General features: G+C 44.9%; 1 protein-coding gene across 1 annotated transcript; it reads right to left on the reverse strand.

Moving 5' to 3' along the window:
- Positions 1–6,303: 6,303 nt before the first annotated feature.
- Positions 6,304–10,230, reverse strand: LOC116978739 (RYamide receptor-like). Its single transcript, XM_033030048.1, has 2 exons — positions 9,987–10,230; positions 6,304–6,611 (listed from the first exon to the last, which is right to left on the reverse strand). The coding sequence occupies exons 1-2, from the start codon at positions 10,209–10,211 to the stop codon at positions 6,342–6,344; spliced, it is 495 nt and encodes a 164-aa protein (XP_032885939.1). The 5' UTR covers positions 10,212–10,230; the 3' UTR covers positions 6,304–6,341.
- Positions 10,231–20,918: the final 10,688 nt, after the last annotated feature.

Here is a 20,918-nt window from a genome sequence, read left to right on the forward strand (position 1 = left end):
AGATGCTGCCTGACCCATTGAGTTACACCTGCGTTTTGTGTCTGTGCACAATATTCCCAATGTGGCCTCACCACAGTTCTATAAAGCTGCACACGACTTCCTGACTCTTCTATTCCCAACATTTGTCAGCTTGTTTGTTATTGACTGGAATTTTATCTTTAGTTATTCAATAAATTTGATCAGATTGTGCACAAGATTATAGTTTCTAGTTTTCTAGTTTTGCCGAGCATCGAGAGCTTACTGTTGCTTATTTGAGGCAATCTCAGTATTTACAAATAAAAACAGCCCAGTAATTTTACACAGATTACTGATTCAGATAATTAGTGTTTTTATTGCATACATCTTTTCATTAGGCTGGGAATGATCTACCAACAAACACTGAAAAGAAGAGTAGAAACAAAGAACTGCAGATGCTGGTTTATACCAAAGATAGACATGAAGTGTTGGAGTGACTCAGCGGGTCAAGCAGTATCTTTGGAGGAAACGGATCTGTGACATTTCGGGTTAGGACTATAAAGAAGAGCCTGAGGAAGGGTCCCGACCCGAAACGTTGCCTATCCTTTTCCTCCAGAGTTGCTGCCTGACCTGCTGAGTTACTCCAGCACTTTGTGTCTATCACTGAAAAGAAGTATATTTTGTATAATGAGATATTATTAAAATCAGAGTCTTAGATTACATATATACAACATGAGTTGAGTTTTTACCCACAATTTAAATCAATATAATTCAGTACAATACAATTCAATATAATTCAACCTTTATTTATTTAGCGAATGCAAAGTCCTTTAGCCAAGCAGTTGCCTCTTGATCTGCTGTATGAAGGGTGACAAGTCCTCCTTTGAGTCTTTGTTGAGGGCATGCTTCAATGATGTGTTGCATTGTTTGCTGCTCTCCACAAGCACACCGTGGGGTTGGGCTGCTGCCCCATTTGTGAAGGCTGGCCAAGCAGGGGCCATGTCCAGTCCTGAATCTATTCAGCGTGGTCCACTGCTTCCTTGGGAGATTGGTGCCAGGGACCGGTAGGGTGGGGTCTGACACCAGATGTTTATTTGGGACGTCCTTGGACTCCCATCCCTTTTTCCAAGCTGATTGGATGGTGAAATCAGCTGGTGGTGGGTTCTTCCAAATTGGTCGTCTAGATGGAAGTCGAGCAGTGGGTGGGTTGAAGATGTCCATGTGAATTGGCAGGTGAGGGGAGTTTTTGGTCTTTTGGAGCATCCTTTGAGTGAGGACTACTCGCCGGATGTGTGGAGGGGCTATGTTGGATAGGACAGGGAGCCAGGGGGGTGGTGTTGAGCGGATTGTTCCTGTGATGATCCTCATTGTTGAGTTCAATTGGGTGTCCACATGGTGTGTGTGGGATGACCTTGACTGAAAAGAATAGGTAATCTTTATTTTAATAATCTTGGCATCGAACTGGTCTCTTTTCACATAAACTATGGATTACCCAGCTGTCTTTCCATTTGTACATCCCATGTATATCTGTTTAATTGTGATACACAAAATTAGCTATTGGTCTCGGCTGGCATTAGATTCATCCGTGACCAGGTCACATTCTTCCACATATAAAGCATCTTTTTGTAACCTGGACAATTAGTTGCTTTCACGCTGCATATTACATCACAGAAGAGGCTGTAAGAAAACAAAACATACAGCAATCAAAATCACAGATAAATGGAAGATTTAAAAAATATATTTTTATTAGAAGCAAACATTATAAACATTTCATGTATATCAGTCGTACATTGTTAATATTATCAATTGTAGATTGGTTCTGCTTCTAATTTTTTTTTAAAGATAGGAAGTAAGAGAAAGGAAAAAAACCCACAAATGTCAAGATAAATGGAAGATTTAATTAACACAAGTGGGAGTGGGCAGTTCAACATGATCGCAGCTGATATTCCAACTCAATTTGTTTAAGAAGGAACTGCAGATGCTGGAAAATCAAAGGTGCAGAAAAAAGCTGGAGAAACTCAGCGGGTGCAGCAGCATCTATGGAGCGAAGGAAATTGGCAACGTTTCGGGCCGGAACGTTGCCTATTTCCTTCGCTCCATAGATGCTGCTGCACCCGCTGAGTTTCTCCAGCTTTTTTCTGTACCTTCTAACTCAATTTGTTGTCCTACTCTCATATTGGTCTCCCCAATGTCCATGGCATCCACAGCCATTTTAGTCGGAAATGGCAAGGCATTTCAACCTGATAAAGAAAATTCTCCTTGTCTCATTCCTAATTTAATTTAGAGATACTGCGCGGAAACAGGCCTTTCGGCCCACCGAGATCAGGCTGACGAACGGTCACCCGTACACTAGTTCTATGTTATCCCAGTTTTGCATCCTACTGACTAGAGGCAATTTACAGAAGCTAATTAACCGAGCAACCTGCATGTCTTTGAAATGTAGGAGGAAACTTGCAGCACACGGAGAAAACACACGGGGTCACAGGGAGAATGTACAAACTCTGTACAGACAGCTCCCATAGACAGGACCGATCCCGGGTCTCTGACACTGTAAGGCAGCAACTCTACTGCTGTGCCACCTAAACCTGTTACATAGAAACATAGAAACATAGAAATTAGGTGCAGGAGTAGGCCATTCGGCCCTTCGAGCCTGCACCGCCATTCAATATGATCATGGCTGATCATCCAACTCAGTATCCCGTACCTGCCTTCTCTCCATACCCTCTGATCCCTTTAGCCACAAGGGCCACATCTAACTCCCTCTTAAATATAGCCAATGAACTGGCCTCGACTACCCTCTGTGGCAGAGAGTTCCAGAGATTCACCACTCTCTGTGTGAAAAAAGTTCTTCTCATCTCGGTTTTAAAGGATTTCCCCCTTATCCTTAAGCTGTGACCCCTTGTCCTGGACTTCCCCAACATCGGGAGCAATCTTCCTGCATCTAGCCTGTCCAACCCCTTAAGAATTTTGTAAGTTTCTATAAGATCCCCTCTCAATCTCCTAAATTCTAGAGAGTATAAACCAAGTCTATCCAGTCTTTCTTCATAAGACAGTCCTGACATCCCAGGAATCAGTCTGGTGAACCTTCTCTGCACTCCCTCTATGGCAATAATGTCCTTCCTCAGATTTGGAGACCAAAACTGTACGCAATACTCCAGGTGTGGTCTCACCAAGACCCTGTACAACTGCAGTAGAACCTCCCTGCTCCTATACTCAAATCCTTTTGCTATGAAAGCTAACATACCATTCGCTTTCTTCACTGCTTGCTGCACCTGCATGCCCACTTTCAATGACTGGTGTACCATGACACCCAGGTCTCGCTGCATCTCCCCTTTTCCTAGTCGGCCACCATTTAATTGTTGATTTAATTCTTGACGTTTCGATGAGCAGAGTTTCTTTTAAACCCTGATAATAATTGTAATGAAGAGATTCCACACCCATTTCATCTACAATCTTCCCCTAAGGCATTGTTAGCTGACAGATGCAGCGCAGACAGACAGCATCCGTAGTCAGGCTTGAACCTGGGTCTCTGGTGCTGCAAGGCAGCAACTCTACTGCTGCGCTTCTGTGTCACCCAATAATTGATCGATATATTTCTCTAACGCCATGAGCTTCCTTAGCGCATCAAGCCGAGAAAAAAAGTGTCTTATCAACATAAACACTATTGAGCAGAAATGTTATAAATTCCATTAAAGTTACCTTTCCGTTATTAAACCTGGGAATATAACTAAAACTGATAAGTAACATTTGAATGGCTGTGCCAATGGGCTGTAAGTCACCATGTTAGGACAATATGTTTTTGCTGTGCTGCTTTGGATTTATTAGAGGTGACTGTAGGGCTGTTTCATCCCAATTCCACGACCATATCAGAAGGCCATTAAGTTACTGACCAGATCAATCCCACTCATACTACAAAGTGGACTGATGGGTGATGTGCCAATATCCCAATGGTTAATGGCATTTCCATTTTGTCTCTGCAGAGTTTGAGGAATATATATTGTTGGCTGAAGACAAATAAGAGTCTTAAGTTTGTTAATGCAGACAGAAGACATCTTGAGTAAAACACAAAACGTTGGAGGAACTCAGTGGATCAGGCAGAATCAATGGGGTGAATGGGCATGATGTTTTGGGTTGGGGCCCTTCGTCAGACACTTGCAGCTTAATGTAGCTTCTTTAAGGCACCATCATTCTTCTTTAGAAATTATATATTTTATGTGACATGGAAATGATATTTGACTATTGTCCACAGATGATTTCTCACTCTTTTATGTCCAGTTGATTCTGGTTTAATCTTTTCCGCTTTGATGCCTCATTTTTATCCATTATTCCAGTTCTGTCCTATATTGAACCTAACCAGCAGCTTGTGTCATTTTTGAACCTAACCATGTTGTGGTGACTATTTCCCAATTATTCCCCACTCTCAATTAAAGCAATGTTTCTTCCTTTGTTGCTCTGGAATTGATAAGGAAACAATTCTTGCAGCATTCCTCCAAACCATTCCAATACAATACAATACAATACCTTTTATTGTCATTTGAGCCTCAGTGAGGCTCAAACGAAATTCTGTTTCCACAGCCATACAAACAAAGACAATTCCTAGACATACACACAATTTAATTCACACACGAGTCACCTCGTAACTAGGTGAATCAGCTGCTTCGATCGTTTACAAGGTCAAACTTCAACTTTACTCTCACACACAGGAATACAGTGCTTTTTGTTGCGATACTTGCCATGAATTTGGACTGTCCGGGAGGTGGTAATGACAGGTTGCTTCCTGGAGACCAGGGATCTACAACTGTCCATTGAGCTCATGTGCACGCTGATAGTGTTCTCTTTCCTGAAGATGTCAGTGTCGCTGTAGGTTGAAAGGTTATCTCCATGCATGTGGGGGCAACAACGGGATGGATTGAGACGAATGCACAGTCTTTGCAGGTCAGCCTGAGGGGGGGAGAAAAAAGAGAGTTCTACTGTTGTCCTAGATCCCATATACATTACCTGGATAAGGTTAGATTTAGTTTAGAGATACAGCACAGAAACAGGTTGCACCAACCAATGATCCCCACACATTAACTCTACCCAACACAGACTGGGGACAATTTTTAAAAAACCATTTTTTTGTACCAAGCCAATTAACCTACAAACCTGTACGTCTTTGCAGTGTGGGAGGAAAACGAAGATCTCGGAGAAAACCCACTCGAGTCACTGGGAGAATGTACAGACTCTGTGCAGACAAGCACTTGTAGTCAATATCTTAATAACATCTACTTATATTGTGGAAAACTACAAACCCAGTTAAAAATGTTCATGTGGTCAAAGTTGAGTTGATCATTCACTGGGGTTTTACCCCGTTTTTATCTCTCCTTTTGCTATTTTACGGCCATTATACTTGCTTAAAACCAATGACATTTATAGCACTTTCTAATTCTGGTGAAGCTAGTGACCCAAAATGTTATTTTTTTTCCAGGGTGGCACAATGGCACAGCTTCTAGAGTTGCTGCCTCACAGTGTCAGAGACCCAGGTTCGATCCTGACCTTGGGTGCTGTCTATGTGGAGTCACCTAGACCCTATTACTCTTGTTTGCACAAACCTTCCACCATGCCATCACACACGAGCAGGCCAGGTCAGGCCTGGTGCTGGGCCTTGGGCTGTGTGTGATTTTTTTACCATCTCTTTCAGAAAACAGTGGTATTTTATAAGGATACAAAAGCAACGTGTTTGAAAATAGTTAAACAACAAGGAGCGGCACGGTGGCGCAGCGGTAGAGTTGCTGGCATACAGCGCAAGAGACCCGGGTTCAATCCTGACTTCAGGTGCTGTGTGTACAGAGTTTGTACGTTCTCCCCGTGACCCGCGTGGGTTGCTCCGGTTTTCTCCAACACTCCAAAGATGTGCAGGTTTGTAGGTTTGACTTTGGTAAAATTTGTACCCCAGGGTGTGTCAGGATAGTGTTATGCCCCTGTCCCACCTAGGAAACGAACGGAAACCTCTGGAGACTTTGCGCCCCACCCAAGGTTTCCGTGCGGTTCCCGGAGGTTGCAGGTGGTTGCAGGTAGCGGAAGCAGGTAGGGAGACTGACAAAAACCTCCGGGGACCGCACGGAAACCTTGGGTGGGGCGCAAAGTCTCCAGAGGTTTCCGTTCAGGTTTCCTAAGTGGGACAGGGGCATAAGTGTACAGAGTGATTGCTGGTCGGCACGGACTCGGTGGGCCGAAGGGCCTGTTTCCGCGATGTATCTTTAAAGTCTAAACAAGTTTAAATCGGCACCATTCTCACCATCCTATGGTCCGTTATAACAGGGGTTTATGGTGGTGAAAAGCTTTGACAAATAAAGCATTCACAAATTGAAGGCTATCAGCTAATTTGTCCCAAGTATGTCATGTGTTTACCAGGTGCGGTGTGGCTCTAAACCCAATGAACAGATGACGTCAAATACCAAACGTACCCGGAAGTTATCATTGTAGAATCCATAAATGAGTGGGTTCCAGAAGCTATGGGACATGGCCAGGTAGTGGGAGAAGAAGTAAAGGGCGGTGATGTCCACTGGGTCGCTGGGCAACACAGCTGGGTTGAATTCGTACGTTACACTGAAGATGTGAAACGGGAGCCAGCAAAGAGCAAAAACAGCCACTATGATGAACAGCATCTTGATAACCTGAAAGAATTGATAATAGATTTTAATCTTTACCCCAAAGTACACAACTTACATAGCAGCACAATCAACTTCACTTTACATTCATTATTATCTTCAATGAGCTAGATAGGGTCTTAAAGATAGCGGAGTCAGGGGATATGGGGAGAAGGCAGGAACGAGGTACTGATTGGGGATGATGAGCCATGATCACATTGAAAAGTGGTGCTGGCTCGAAGGGCCGAATGGTCTTACATAGAAACATAGAAACATAGAAAATAGGTGCAGGAGTAGGCCATTCGGCCCTTCGAGCCTGCACCGTCATTCAATATGATCATGGCTGATCATCCATATCAATATCCCATACCTGCCTTCTCTCCATACCCCCTGATCCCTTTAGCCACAAGGGCCACATCTAACTCCCTCTTAAATATAGCCAATGAACTGGCCTCAACTACCTTCTGTGGCAGAGAATTCCACAGATTCACCACTCTCTGTGTAAAAAATGATTTTCTCATCTCGGTCCTAAAAGACTTCCCTCTTATCCTTAAACTGTGACCCCTAGTTCTGGACTTCCCCAACATCGGGAACAATCTTCCTGCATCTAGCCTGTCCAACCCCTTAAGAATGTTGTACGTTTCTATAAGATCCCCCCTCAATCTTCTAAATTCTAGCGAGTACAAGCCGAGTCTATCCAGTCTTTCTTCATATGAAAGTCCTGCCATCCCAGGAATCAGTCTGGTGAACCTTCTCTGTACTCCCTCCATGGCTTCTCCTGCACCTATTGTTTATTGTCTATTCATTTGCAATAACATTCTTCAGCTAAGACTTAGAGTCTTACAACATAGACACAGGCCCTTCGGCACTGAGACCACGCGCGAATTGGAGGAACACCACCTCATTTTTCAATTGGGCCACTGACAACCCTTAGTCATCTGTTGTCAGCCCTGATTTATACTGGCCCTTTCCTGTCTCCAGTCCCCCCCCCCCCAGCCTTTCAGTCTGAAGAAGGGTTCCAACCTGAAACATCACCTGTTCTTTTTCTCCAGAGATGCTGCCTGACACGCTGAGTTGCTCCAGCACTTTGTGTCTACCTTCAGCCCAACTCATCCATGCTGACCAAGATGCCCCATCTAAACAATTCCCATTTACCTGTGTTTGACACATATCCCTTTAAACCTTTCCTATCCAGGTACCTGTTCAAGTGTCTTTTAAATGTTGTTATGGCACCTGCCCCAACTACCTCCTCTTGAATATACTCACCACCCCAGTATAAATGTTGCTCCTCAGGATCTTATTACATCTTGCCCCTATTATTGTGAGCAATTTTGGGCACCATAATCTGAGGAACGATGTACTTGCTCTGGAGAGGGTCCAGAGGAGATTTACAAGAATGATCGCAGGAATGAGTAGGTTAACCCATGATGAGTGTTTATCGGCACTGGGCCTGTACGCCTGTAGGTCGGTCACGGTGGCGCAGTGGTAGAGTTGCTGCTTTACAGCGAATGCATTGCCAGAGACCCGGGTTTGATCCGGACTACAGGTGCTGTCTGTACGGAGTTTGTACGTTCTCCCCGTGACCTGCGTGGGTTTTCTCCGGGATCTTCGGTTTCCTCCCACACTCCAAAGACATACAAGTTTGTAGGTTAATTGGCTTTGTAAATGTAAAAATTGTGCCTAGTGGGTGTAGGATAGTGTTAATGTACGGGGATCGCTGGTTGGCGCGGACCCGGTGGGCCGAAGGCCCTGTTTCCGCGCTATATCTCTAAACTAAATCTCTAAACTAAACTACTCACTGGAGCTTAGAAGAATAAGGGGGGAACCTCATTGAAATATACAGAATAGTGAAAGGCTTGGTTAGAGTGGATATGGAGAGGATATTTCCACTCGTGAGAGAGAGTCTAGGACTAGAGGTCGTAGCCCCGGAATTAAAGGACGCTCTTTTAGGAAGGAGATAAGGAAATTTTTCTTTGGTCAGAGGGTGGTGAATCTGTGGAATTCTCTGTCACAGAAGGCTGTGGAGGCTGTCAGTGGATATTTTTAAAGCAGAGATAGATAGATTCTTGATTAGTACAGGTGTCAGAGGTTATGGGAAGAAAGTAGGTGAATGGGGTTAGGAAGGAGAGATAGATCAGCCATGATTGAATGGTGGGTTAGACTTGATGTGCAGAAAGGCCTAGATCTACTCCTATGACTTCTGACCTTATGACATGACCTTACCTTTAACATATGTCCTCTTGTTCTTGATTCCCCTACTTGGGGCAAAAGACTGCCTTCATCCTATCTATTCCCCTCATGATTTAATACTCTAGAAATAGAACTTGATCTTGATACGATCACCCCCTCAGCCGGTGGAGCTTATTTGAAAACTGCGCTCAACCACTAACTTCATTTAATGTGTGGTCTAGGCTCAGTTTACATATACAGGTAAGGTTTCTTCTAAAACTTTAGGGCAGCACGGGGGTGCAGCGGTGGAGTTGCTGCCTTACAGCGCCAGAGACCGGGTTCGATCCCGACTATGGGTGCTGTCTGTACGGGGTTTGCACGTTCTCCCCGTGACCTACATGGGTTTTCCTCTGAGATCTTCGGTTTCCTTCCACACTCCAAAGACGTACAGGTTTGTAGGTGAATTGGCTTGGTATAAATGTAAAATTGTTCCTAATGTGCGTAGGATAGTGTTGATGTGCGAGGATAGCTGGTCGGTATGGACTTGGTGGGCCGAAGGGCCTGTTTCCACATACTGTATCTCTAAACTAAACGCTTGCCACACATTTTGGTGGTAAGGCCGTTTTGGTCCCCTAATTTGAGGAAGGACGTTCTTGCTATTGAGGGAGAGCAGCGTAGGTTTACAAGGTTAATTCCCGGGATGGCGGGACTGTCAATATGCTGAGAGAATGGAGCAGCTGGGCTTGTACACTCTAGAGTTTAGAAGGATGAGAGGGAATCTTGTTGAAACATAAGATTGTTAAGGGATTGGACACGCTAGAGGCAGGAAACATGTTCCCGATGTTGGGGGAGTCCAGAACCAGGGGCCACAGTTTAAGAATAAGGAGTAAGCCGTTTAGAACCGAGACGAGGAAACACTTTTTCTCACAGAGAGTGGTGAGTCTGTGGAATTCTCTGCCTCAGAGGGCAGTGGAGGAAGGTTCTCTGGATGCTTTCAAGAGAGAGCTAGATAGGATTCTTAAAGATAGTGGAGTCAGGGGATATGGGCAGGAACGGGGTACTGATTGGGGATGATCAGCCATGATCACATTGAATGGCGGTGCTGGCTCGAAGGGCCGAATAGGCTACTCCTGCACCTATTGTCTATTGTCTATTGTCTATTGGCAAGGAAAGTTTTGGTGTATGTGTGTGGAGATAGAGTCACATTGTTTTCCAGCTCCAGTTTGACGTTACCTTCCGTTTGGACTTGTCGTGTTGAGCTTCCCTGTTTCTGTCCAAGTTTCCCGGTGGTCTCCGACCCCAGAGCCTCATCCCCACATTCCAGTAGGTTACGGTGAGGATGAATAGGGGCAACATGTAAGTAAAAAGTAGCAGGAAGAGCGTGTAGATCTTCCGATAAGTATTGCTGGGCCAACCCGTCTCCAAGCAGATCATTTCCGAGTCACTATCCAGGCTCATGTACTTAGCCTGACGACAAGAACACAACACGTTTTAAGACACACTTCAGATAATGTTCAGGACGAAATGTGTAGGAAGGAAGCGCAAATGCTGGCTTACACCGGAGATACACACAAAATGCTGGAGTAACTCAGCGGGAGAGGCAGCATCTCTGGAGAGAAGGAATGGGTGACTTTCCGGGTCGAGACCCTTCTTCAGACTTCAGATAATGTTCCTTAACTGGAACCGTTTTTAGCAATGTCAAATACCAAATTATTCCATGAAATGAACTTATTTGCACCACTACTCACTGAATTTATCCAGTGATAAACCAGGCAGCCTGCCAAAGAAATGCAAAGCTTGGGACATCTTTGAGTTTAGTTCAGTTTATCGTCGTGTGTACTGAGGTACAGTGAAAAGCTTTTGTTGCGTGTTTTCAAGTCAGCGGAAAGACGGTACATGATTACAATTGAGCCATCCACAGGGTGCAGAAACATGACAAGGGGAATAACATTTAGTGCAAGATAAAGTCCAGTAAAGTCCATTTAAAGATAGTCCAAGGGTCTCCAATGAGGTAGATAGTTCTTCAGGACTGCTCTCTAGTTGGTGATAGGGTGGTTCAGTTGCCTGATAACAGCTGGGATGAAACTGTCCCTGAATCTGGAGGTGTGCGTTTTCAGACTTCTGTACCTCTTGGCTGATGGGAGAGGGGAGAAGAGGGAGTGACTGGGGTGAGACTGGTCCATGATTATGCTGGTGCCTTGCCGAGGCAGCGTGAAGTGTATATGTAGTTAATGGAAGGGAGGTTGGTTTGTGTAGGAAAGAACAGCAGATGCTGGTTTAAATCGAAAGTAGGCACAAAATGCTGGAGTAACTCAGCGGGACAGGCAGCATCTCTGGAGAGAAGGAATGGGTGACAGAAGAAGGGTCTCAACCCGAAAACTCACCCATTCCTTCTCTCCAGAGATGCTGCCTGTCCCGCTGAGTTACAACAGCATTTTGAGTCGAGGTTGGTTTGTATGTTGGTCTGGGCTGCTTTGACAATTCTCTGAAATTTCTTGCATTCTTGGATAGAGCTGTTCCAAAACCATGTTGTGATGCATCCTGATAAAATTCTTTCTACTGCGCATCTGTAGAAGTTTTTTTTAAATATATTTTATATATACCCATAGATATGGACATGTTTGGACAAAGTTTTGGATCATATTTTCCAGTGACTAGAGAAAATTTAAATATTTTTAAATTTCAAAACGAAACTTTATTTCCAATAAAAATATACATTAAAAATAGGTGCATTGAAATATTCTATTCATAAAGTTACCTAATGCCAGTGGAATGAATATCAATGGAAGTATAACAGACACACAGTCTAGGACCAAAGGCCATAGGTTCAGAATAAAAGGATGTACCTTTAGTAGGAGATGAGGAAGAATTTCTTTAGGCAGAGGATGGTGAATCTGGGTGGAATTCATTGCCACAGACGGCTGTGGAGGCCAAGTCAATGGATAGTAAGGCGTAGATTGACAGACTCTTATAATACGGGTGTCAGATGTTATGGGAAGAAGGCAGGAGAATGGGGATGAGAGGGAAAGATAGATCGGCTATGATTGAATGGCGGAGTAGGTTTGATGGGCTGAATGGCTTAATCCTGCTCCTATAACTAATGAACTTTTGAACTTCTGAACTAGTTATCTCCCTTAACAAAATCATTATCAAACAGAAAACTATTTCCTATTTTCAGCTGACAGTATCTCCATACCAGAGGGCCCGATTTTCCTGATCTTTCACTCAGCACAACAGATTTTACACCACCTTGTGATATACAGGAGCTTTGTCAGGGGCAGTGTAGGGACTGTGCTTGCAATAGGCGTAGACTCTTTGAGTGCCACTCTCACTATTTAGTCCAGGCTCTTTACACACAGAGGCCACAGGGAAGGAACTATGGGGGTCACATTAGGCCTCTACTGAGGCTGGTGGATCCAACATGGTCCTGGGAGCATCAGAGCCAGACCTGGAAAGAGATGAACTTTTCTTTTCATCTTTTCTTTTCATACCTGGTCCCCATTTACCAAATTAAAGCTCTTGGAGAGTTGAAGAAAATCGGTCCGTACAGTTCTAGCATTGAAGTAAAGCTGTCTAAATCCTCACGACCTGACAGCCCACGGTTAAGTTTCATTTTGAGAGACAGCATGGAAACAGTCCCTTCGGCCCACCCAAGACCATGCCGACCATCGATCATAGGGTCCCAACCCAAAACAACACCCATTCCTTCTCTCTGGAGATGCTGCCTGCCCCGCTGAGTTACTTCAGCTTTTTGTGTCTATCTGCGATCATAAATTCACACTAGTTCTATATTATCCCAGGATTGAATATTATCCCGGGTCTCTGGCGCTGTAAGGCAGCAACTCTACCGCTGTGTCACTGTGCTACCTCGATAATAACAGTTCCTTGTTAGTATTACTTTCAATAACAAAAAACTCTTTATCTCTTTCAAACAGTTCCTGACTTCTGGGCAGATTTATTCCCCTTTGGTACCTCATCTCTGATCAAGTTTTCTCTTGGAATTTGACATTTAGTAGATTAATATTAGGCTTGAAGGTACAAAGTCATCCAAAACCCGTTTATCCTTCTGCCCTTCAAAATGTTAAATAATTCATGTTGTGAATCGTTGGACTCTCTGTGACAAGTCAAGTTTCCTGACTCTGAGGGTGATGTAAGTGTAAGCTGTAATACCTTAAGGGCAAAATTTAAAGTTTAAATCCATGATTCATCTGCAGATCAAATTGTTAATTCTAACAGATCTTAAAAACATATAAACATAGAAAGATAGGTGCAGGAGTAGGCCATTCGGCCCTTCGAGCCACCACCGCCATTCAATATGATCATGGCTGATCATCCTAAATCAGTAACCCGTTCTTGCTGTCTCCCCATATCCCTTGATTCCTTTAGCCAGAAGAGCTAAATCTACCTCTCTCTTGAAAACATCCAGTGAATTGGCCTCCACTGCCTTCTGTGGCAGAGAATTCCACAGATTCACAACTCTCTGGCTGAAAATGTTTTTCCTCATCACAGTCCTAAATGACTTACCCCTTATTCTTAAACTATGACCCCTGGTTCTGGCCTCCCACAACATCGGGAACATTTTTCCTGCATCTAACCTGTCCAATCATCTAAGAATTTGATGTTTCCAATATCTGCATTTCCTTGTGTCTGTGATATTTGTAGTTTGGTTGAGCAGTGTGCGATAAAACCTACTTCGAATTTGTACTCAGAAGGACACAAAGTGATGGAGTAACTCAGTTTAGTTTCAGAAGGTACACAAAAATGCTGGAGAAACTCAGCTGGTGCAGCAGCATCTATGGAGCGAAGGAGATAGGCAACGTTTCGGGCCGAAACCCTTCTTCAGACTCGGTTTCAGTTCAGCTTAGTTTATTCTCATGTGTACAGAGGTACAGTGCAAAGCTTTTGTTGCGTGCTGTCAGCAGGTCAGGCAGCATCCCTGAAGAACATGGATAGGTGGCGTTTCATGTCAGAAAGCTGCATGACCCGTTGAGTTCCTCCAGCACATTGTGTCTTGGTCATGATTCCAACATCTACATTTCCTTGTGTCTGCATGATATTTCTAGTTTGGCTGAGCAAGGGGTAGGGAGGGGTAGGGGTTATGGAAGGAGTGACTGAGGGTAGGGGAAAGGCGAGGGAGGGAGAGGTGAGGGAGGGAGTTGGGGAGGGGAGGAGGAGACGGGGAAATAAGAGGAGGGGAGGATGCTGGGGGATGAGGGGGAATGGAGGAGGATAGGGGTAGGAAGAGGGATGGTGAGGCGCAGTTGGGGGCTATGGGTGAGTGGTGGAATATTGGGGGAGTGGTTGGGGGAACGAGGCCCAACGGGTCCCACGTTGTCTAGCTCTGCTTTAAAATGTAATTTTCCACTCAAGGTAGAGTGCTAAGAAAAGACTTCCGAGATCTCCAGGTTCAATCAGTAGAAATTAAAATCAGCCACTTGCTTTTAGTATCAGATGAAAGTTAAAAAACGATGCCATTAAGTTCCATTTACTGTTTGCTGTTATCTCTGTCCCCGCTCCAAGAAAAGATTGATTTTTAAAGAGACACTAACTCTGATTAAACTCCGGGGTGGCATGGTGGCGCAGCGGTAGAGTTGCTGCCTTACAGCGCCAGAGACCCAGGATCGATCCTGACTACGGGTGCTGCCTGTATGGAGTTTGTACGTTCGCCCTGTGACTTGTGTGGGTTTTCTCCGGGTGCTCCTGTTTCCTCCCACACTCCACCGACATACAAGTTTGTAGGTTAATTGGCTTGGTAAAATAGTAAATTGTCCCTAAGTGTGTGCAGGATTGTTTTAATGTACAGGGTGATCGTTCGTCAGCGCAGACTCGGTGGGCCGAAGGGTCTGTTTCCACGCTGTATCTTTACACTAGAACTAAAAAACAGTACAATCAGCACGGGAGCACCTCAAGGCTGCGTGCTCAGCCCCCTGCTGTACTCCCTCTATACTCATGACTGCGTAGCCGGTCATAGTGTGAACTCCATCATCAAGTTTGCTGACGACACCACTGTCATGGGACGTATCACTGATGGGGATGAGTCCGAGTATAGAAGAGAGATTGAGCAACTGTCCATATGGTGCCAGCGCAATAACCTGGTCATCAACACCAGCAAAACCAAGGAACTGATTGTGGACTTTGGAAGGAGTAGGATGGGGACCCACAGTCCCGTTTATATCAACGGGTCAATGGTTGAAAGGGTCAAGAGCTTCAAATTCCTGGGCGTGCACATCTCTGAAGATCTTTCCTGGTCCGAGAACACTGATGCAATTATCAAGAAAGCACATCAGCGCCTCTACTTCCTGAGAAGTTTACGGAGAGTCGGTTTGTCAAGGAGGACTCTCTCTAACTTCTACAGGTGCACAGTAGAGAGCATGCTGACCGGTTGCATCGTGGCTTGGTTCGGCAACTTGAGTGCCCTGGAGAGGAAGAGACTGCAAAAAGTAGTAAACACTGCCCTGCTCTGACCTTCCTTCCATCATCGGATCTGACCTTCCTTCCATCGAGGGGATTTATCGCAGTCGCTGCCTCAAAAAGGCTGGCAGTATCATCAAAGACCCACACCATCCTGGCCACACACTCATCTCCCTGCTACCTTCAGGTGGAAGGTACAGGAGCGTGAAGACTGCAACGACCAGGTTCAGGAATAGCTACTTCCCCACAGCCATCAGGCTATTAAACCTGGCTCGGACAAAACTCTGAACATTAATAACCCTTTATCTGTCATTTTGCACTTTATCAGTTTATTTATTCATGAATTTGTAGTCAATGCCTATTATGTTCTGTGTGCTGAAGCAAAGCAAGAGTTTCATTGTCCTATCAGGGACACATGACAATAAACGTGAACTTGAACTTGAACTTGAACTTGAATCCCACATTGGAAGTTTGTTCTTCTGGCATCTGTTTTTGAAGAAGAATTGAACCGGAATCGCTGCTAGGTATTTTTCTCTCCGAATCTATCACCCACTTTCAATTATTCTCCCTTTAATCATCAAACTCAGTGCAGACCGGAGCTCTAACACTGAAATATTCAGTAACCAACCGTCTGGGAATGATATTCAGATGGCAAATTGATTAAACTAAATATTGGCAAAGTTTTTTGACAAGCTGTTTGATTTACTATTAATAGCAAATTGCCAATGACAACACTTCAGTAATGACTTTTCACTTAATACATCTTTAATATTAAAATTTGCATATAATTCCCCATATAACAAATTCTTAAGGGGTTGGACAGGCTAGATGCAGGAAGATTGTTTCCGATGTTGGGGAAGTCCAGAACAATGGGTCACAGTTTAAGGATAAGGGGGAAATCTTTTAGGACCGAGATGAGAAAAACATTTTTCACACAGAGAGTGGTGAATCTGTGGAATTCTCTGCCACAGAAGGTAGTTGAGGCCAGTTCATTGGCTATATTTAAGAGGGAGTTAGATGTGGCCCTTGTGGCTAAAGGGATCAGGGGGTATGGAGAGAAGGCAGGTACAGGATACTGAGTTGGATGATCAGCCATGATCATATCGAATGGCGGTGCAGGCTCGAAGGGCCGAATGGCCTACTCCTGCACCTATTTGCTATGTTTCTATAAATAGCACTACTGCAAGTATAGAAACAAGATACTGGTTTTCAAAAAAGAAACCAGTGTTGGAATAACTCAACAGGTCAGGCAGCATCTTTGGAGATGTTTTGGGTTGGGACCCTTCCTCAGGCTGATTGTAAGGTGGAGGGGAGAAGAAACCTGGAAGAGAGGAGGGGCTGAGCAAAGCGTGACAGGTAATAGGTGGATACAGGTGAGGGGGTTGATAGCCACATGGTTGGACAAAGGCAAGTGATGAGAAGACAGAAGGTGCGACAAAAGCAAAGATCATCGAGCTCTAGATCTTTGGACATAAGGATTGAGGATTAGCAAATAGTGAAGCGAGAGGAAGGGGGGGGGGAGCAATAGGTGCGAGTCCAGGTGGGGTACAGGGGAGAGAAGGGAATGTGGAGGGAGGGTAAGTTATCTAAAATGGAGAATTCAACGTTCATAGTTTAGTGTTTAGTTTCGAGATACAGCATGAAAACAGTCCCTTCAGCCCACCGAGTCCACAAGAACCACTGGTCACATGTACACGCGTTCTATTTTATCCCAGTTTTACATCCTACACTCTAGGGGTGATTTACAGAAACCGGAGCACCTGGAGAAAGCCCACACAGTCACAATGGTAGAGTTGCTGCCTTGCAGCACACAAGACCCGGGTTCAATCCTGCCTGTACAGTATTTGCACGTTCTCCCTGCGACTGCATGGGTTTTATCCGGGTGCTCCGGTTTTCTCCCACAATGAAAGGAAGTGCAGGTTTGCAGGTTAATTGGCTTCTGTAAATTGCCCCTAGTGTGTAGGATAGAACCAGTGTACGGGTGATCGCTGGTCAGTGTTTTGAAAGGTGTTGTGCCCGATAGTTAACAAAGAACAGCTTTAATAGTGATTAAATGATGATCATCAACTAATCTGAACCATATACTACATGAAAAGGACCTGCTCAATCAAGGTTTAAGGGTGGCAGGGTGGCACAGCGTTGGAGTTGCGACCTTACAGCTGCAAGAGACCCAGGTTCAATCCTGACTACGGGTGCATTTTGAATGGAGTTTGCACGATCTCCCCGTGACTGCATGGGTTTTCACCGGGTGCTCCGGTTTCCTCCCACATTCCAAAGAGGTGCAGGTTTGCAGGTTAATTGGCTTCTGTAAATTGCCCCTAGTGCGTAGGATAGAATTAGTGATCGCTGGTGGGCACGGACTTGGTGGGCCGAAGGGCCTGTTTCCACGCTGTATCTCTAGACTAAGCTGAAACTTGTATCTGGTTGGGAACAGTCCAGGGAATTCCTGGGTTCTTATCTCTAAAGGCCCATTTGGAATGACTTTGGACATATAGCTTTGTGTTGGACTATAAACTCAGTGCTTGCACACTCACCCTGGACACAAGTAGCTGCACGGAGGCGATGCTGAACGACACCATCCAGATCACGACGATTAGCACCTTGCTCCGGGATCGACTCATGTGCGACTTCAGGGGGTGGCAAACAGCATAGTAACGGTCAACACCAATGGTCATCAGAGTGTAGATGCTGACTGACACTGAGAGAATCTAGGCACAGAATTGTCCAGTTAAAAACAATCACCTCGAAGCTGGAGTTAAAGAATTCATTAACCATAATGTAAAGAATTGACATCTAGAAATGCATTTTGCAAATCATAAATCATATATATAAATTTGTATTTATATATCAACTTTAACGTCATAGAACATCCCCAGGGAATGTTTTTCAAGCAAAATGGGGTGGTTTAGTTTAGTTTAGTTTAGTTTAGTTTAGAGATACAGCATAGAAACAGGTCCTTCAGCCTAACAAGTCCGCACCAACCAGCGATCACCCGAACACTAGTTCTATCCTACACGCCAGGGGCAAATTACAGAAGCCAATTAACCTACAAATTCCTTAGAGCTCCCATCAAAATCCCATGGTAATTCGGATGGAAATCCAACAGAATGTGGCATGAAAGAGCAACGTTGGTAGTCCTACGCGATCTCCCATATGCATATCTCTAGACTCCCTCTCCCCTGACTCTCAGTCTGAAGAAGGGTCTCGACCCGAAACGTCACTCATTCCCTCGCTCCAGAGATGCTGCCTGTCCCGCTGAGTTACTCCAGCATTTTGTGTCCAGGTTAGTTGGGGACCTATTGGAAGTTTATCTCTGGTCTTGGGGGTGTCCAGACTTTCAGAAGGCCGAAGAAAGTGGCCTAAAACCTACATTTTCTTCCTATTTTTCTACAGTTCACAGCATCCCACATACTCTGTGTTTCAACCTATTTCTAGATTTCATTTAAATTCAAATGGGATTCAGAAATACTCCTCCTAACAACTAACGCCATTTAACCCCATTGCTCATCTCAAACTACTCTGTTTAAACCTTATCAGTCTGCTGCGTCAACCCTTCAATTATTTCAGAAGGCACTTAAGAGGAATGCTTGCTGGAACAGTCTCTGATGATGTAAAGATGCTGCGCGATGCCTCAGTGAGTATTTTCTTTTATACAACTGAGATTTCAAGAAACTACAGCTGTGGTATTTATAAACTGGGCTATGTAGACTGAAGTGATTGAATATTAATAGACAAAATGCTGGAGTAACTCAGCGGGTCAGGCACACAGCATCTCTGGATAGAAGCAATGGGTAACGTTTCGGGTCGAGACCTTTCTTCAGACAGAGTCATGGGAGAGGGAGACACAGAGATAGAGAAGGGTAAGGTGTGAAAATGAGAGAACCAAAAAAGGATGAAGTTCAAGGAAAATTGAGAATAGATCATTGTTAACTTGGGGAAGCTGACAACGAGGCACACAAAGTAACATTTAATCAGGAGGATAGTCAAACTAGTCGGAGAACTAGGATGAGGGAGGAACCAGAAGCGGGGGCCGCGCGGAGGTCAAGTGAGTGACATGAAGTGCGAGCGAAGTCCGCGGGAAGTTCGCGCGTGACGTACGGCGCCGAGGCGGCTGCGGGCCGGCAGGCCGTTGCCACGTGGAATTTTTGAACACGGTCAGTTTTTCGGAGCGATCTTGGGACCAGCTCCGCGCAACTCCATACAGCTCCGGCGATCGAAGTGGGACCGGCCCCGCGAGGCCGTACGGCTCAAGCGACCACGTTAGGTAACGCTTGCCGCATGGAGTCGCTTACGTCGCACTTGCCGCATGGAGTCGCATGCCCGTGGGACAGGCCCTTTAAGAAAACTGACACAAAGTCCTGGGGTAACTCTTGACTTGGTGTGTCCTGGGTGGCTTGGTGGCGCAGCGGTAGAGTTGCTGCCTTACACTGTTAGAGACCCAAGTTCGATCCTGACTACTGGTGCTGTCTGTGACCAAGGTACAGTGAAAAGCTTTATGTTGTGTGCTGTCCAGTCAGTGGAAGGACTAGCATGATTACAATCAGACCGTCCACAGTGTACAGATACAGGATAAAGGGAATAACGTTTAGTACAAGATAAAGTCCAGTAAATTTCGATTAAAGATAGCCCGATGGTCCCCAATGTGGCAGATGATAGCTCAGGACCACTCTCTCTCTAGTTGTTGATGGGATGGTTCAGTTGTCTGATAACAGCTGGGAAAATAATTGTCCCTGAATCTGGAGGTGTGCATTTTCACACTTCTGTACTTCCTGCCTGATGGGAGAGGGGAGAAGAGGGAGTGACCGGGGTGAGACTGGTCCGAGATTATGCTGCTGGCCTTGTTGAGGCAGCGTGAAGTGGAGATGGAGTCAATGGAAGGGAGGTTGGTTTGCGTGACGGTCTGGGCTGTGTCTACAATTCTCTGCAATTTCTTGTGGTCTTGGATGGGGCTGTTCCCAATCCATGCTGTGATGCATCCCCATAAAATGCTTTCTGCGGCGCATCTGTAGAAGTTGGTGAGAGTTGTTGGGGACAGCAATGGGCGTTTGGCCCATATCGCATTTCACACAGAGAGTGGTGAATCTCTGGAATTCTCTGCCACAGAAGGTAGTTGAGGCCAGTTCATTGGCTATATTTAAGAGGGAGTTAGATGTGGCCCTTGTGGCTAAAGGGATCAGGGGTTATGGAGAGAAGGCAGGTACAGGATACTGAGTTGGATGATCAGCCATGATCATATTGAATGGCGGTGCAGGCTCGAAGGGCCGAATGGCCTACTCCTGCACCTATTTTCTATGAATCTATGAATCCCTCTAAGCTTTTCCTATCCACGTACCAAATGATGTTTGTGGAAGATATAATGAACTTAGCCTGGAGAACTCAAAGCAACACTGTGGTCAATGCTTAAACCTGATCAATGGAGGGAGACACTCTTCATCCCAAAAAGAAAGAAAGTCGAGGGAATGAAGAGTTGAGGGAATGTAAATTATACAAGTAAAGAAATAACATTTATGTCTTTTTAGCAGGCGGATGAGTAGACCAAGTGTACTTTACACCAAATAATATATTCTTTGGATATTTTTTGCGTATCTTTCATTCTATTTGTTCTATTTCTATCTACATCACCGTTTGCTTTGGAACCAGTTACCAGTGATGTTGAGGTCTGCAGGAATACCATCTAATTTAGTGCACGACTTGTACAGGCTGTTTCTGTGGCTGATTCAAGCTGGCATTTCTCGTGCATCTAAATAATATTTA

This window comes from Amblyraja radiata, chromosome 11, assembly GCF_010909765.2.
Source record: "Amblyraja radiata isolate CabotCenter1 chromosome 11, sAmbRad1.1.pri, whole genome shotgun sequence".
Classification (NCBI taxonomy): domain Eukaryota; kingdom Metazoa; phylum Chordata; class Chondrichthyes; order Rajiformes; family Rajidae; genus Amblyraja; species Amblyraja radiata.

What these genes read in the sequence shown, in the direction of transcription:
- LOC116978739 (XM_033030048.1), bottom strand. Translation starts at nt 10,211, where the DNA reads ATGAGCCTGGATAGTGACTCGGAAATGATCTGCTTGGAGACGGGTTGG. An exon ending in ACGACAAGTCCAAACGGAAG is followed by an intron (nt 6,612 to 9,986) that starts GTAACGTCAAAC and finishes CAATTCTTTCAG; the next exon opens with GTTATCAAGATGCTGTTCAT.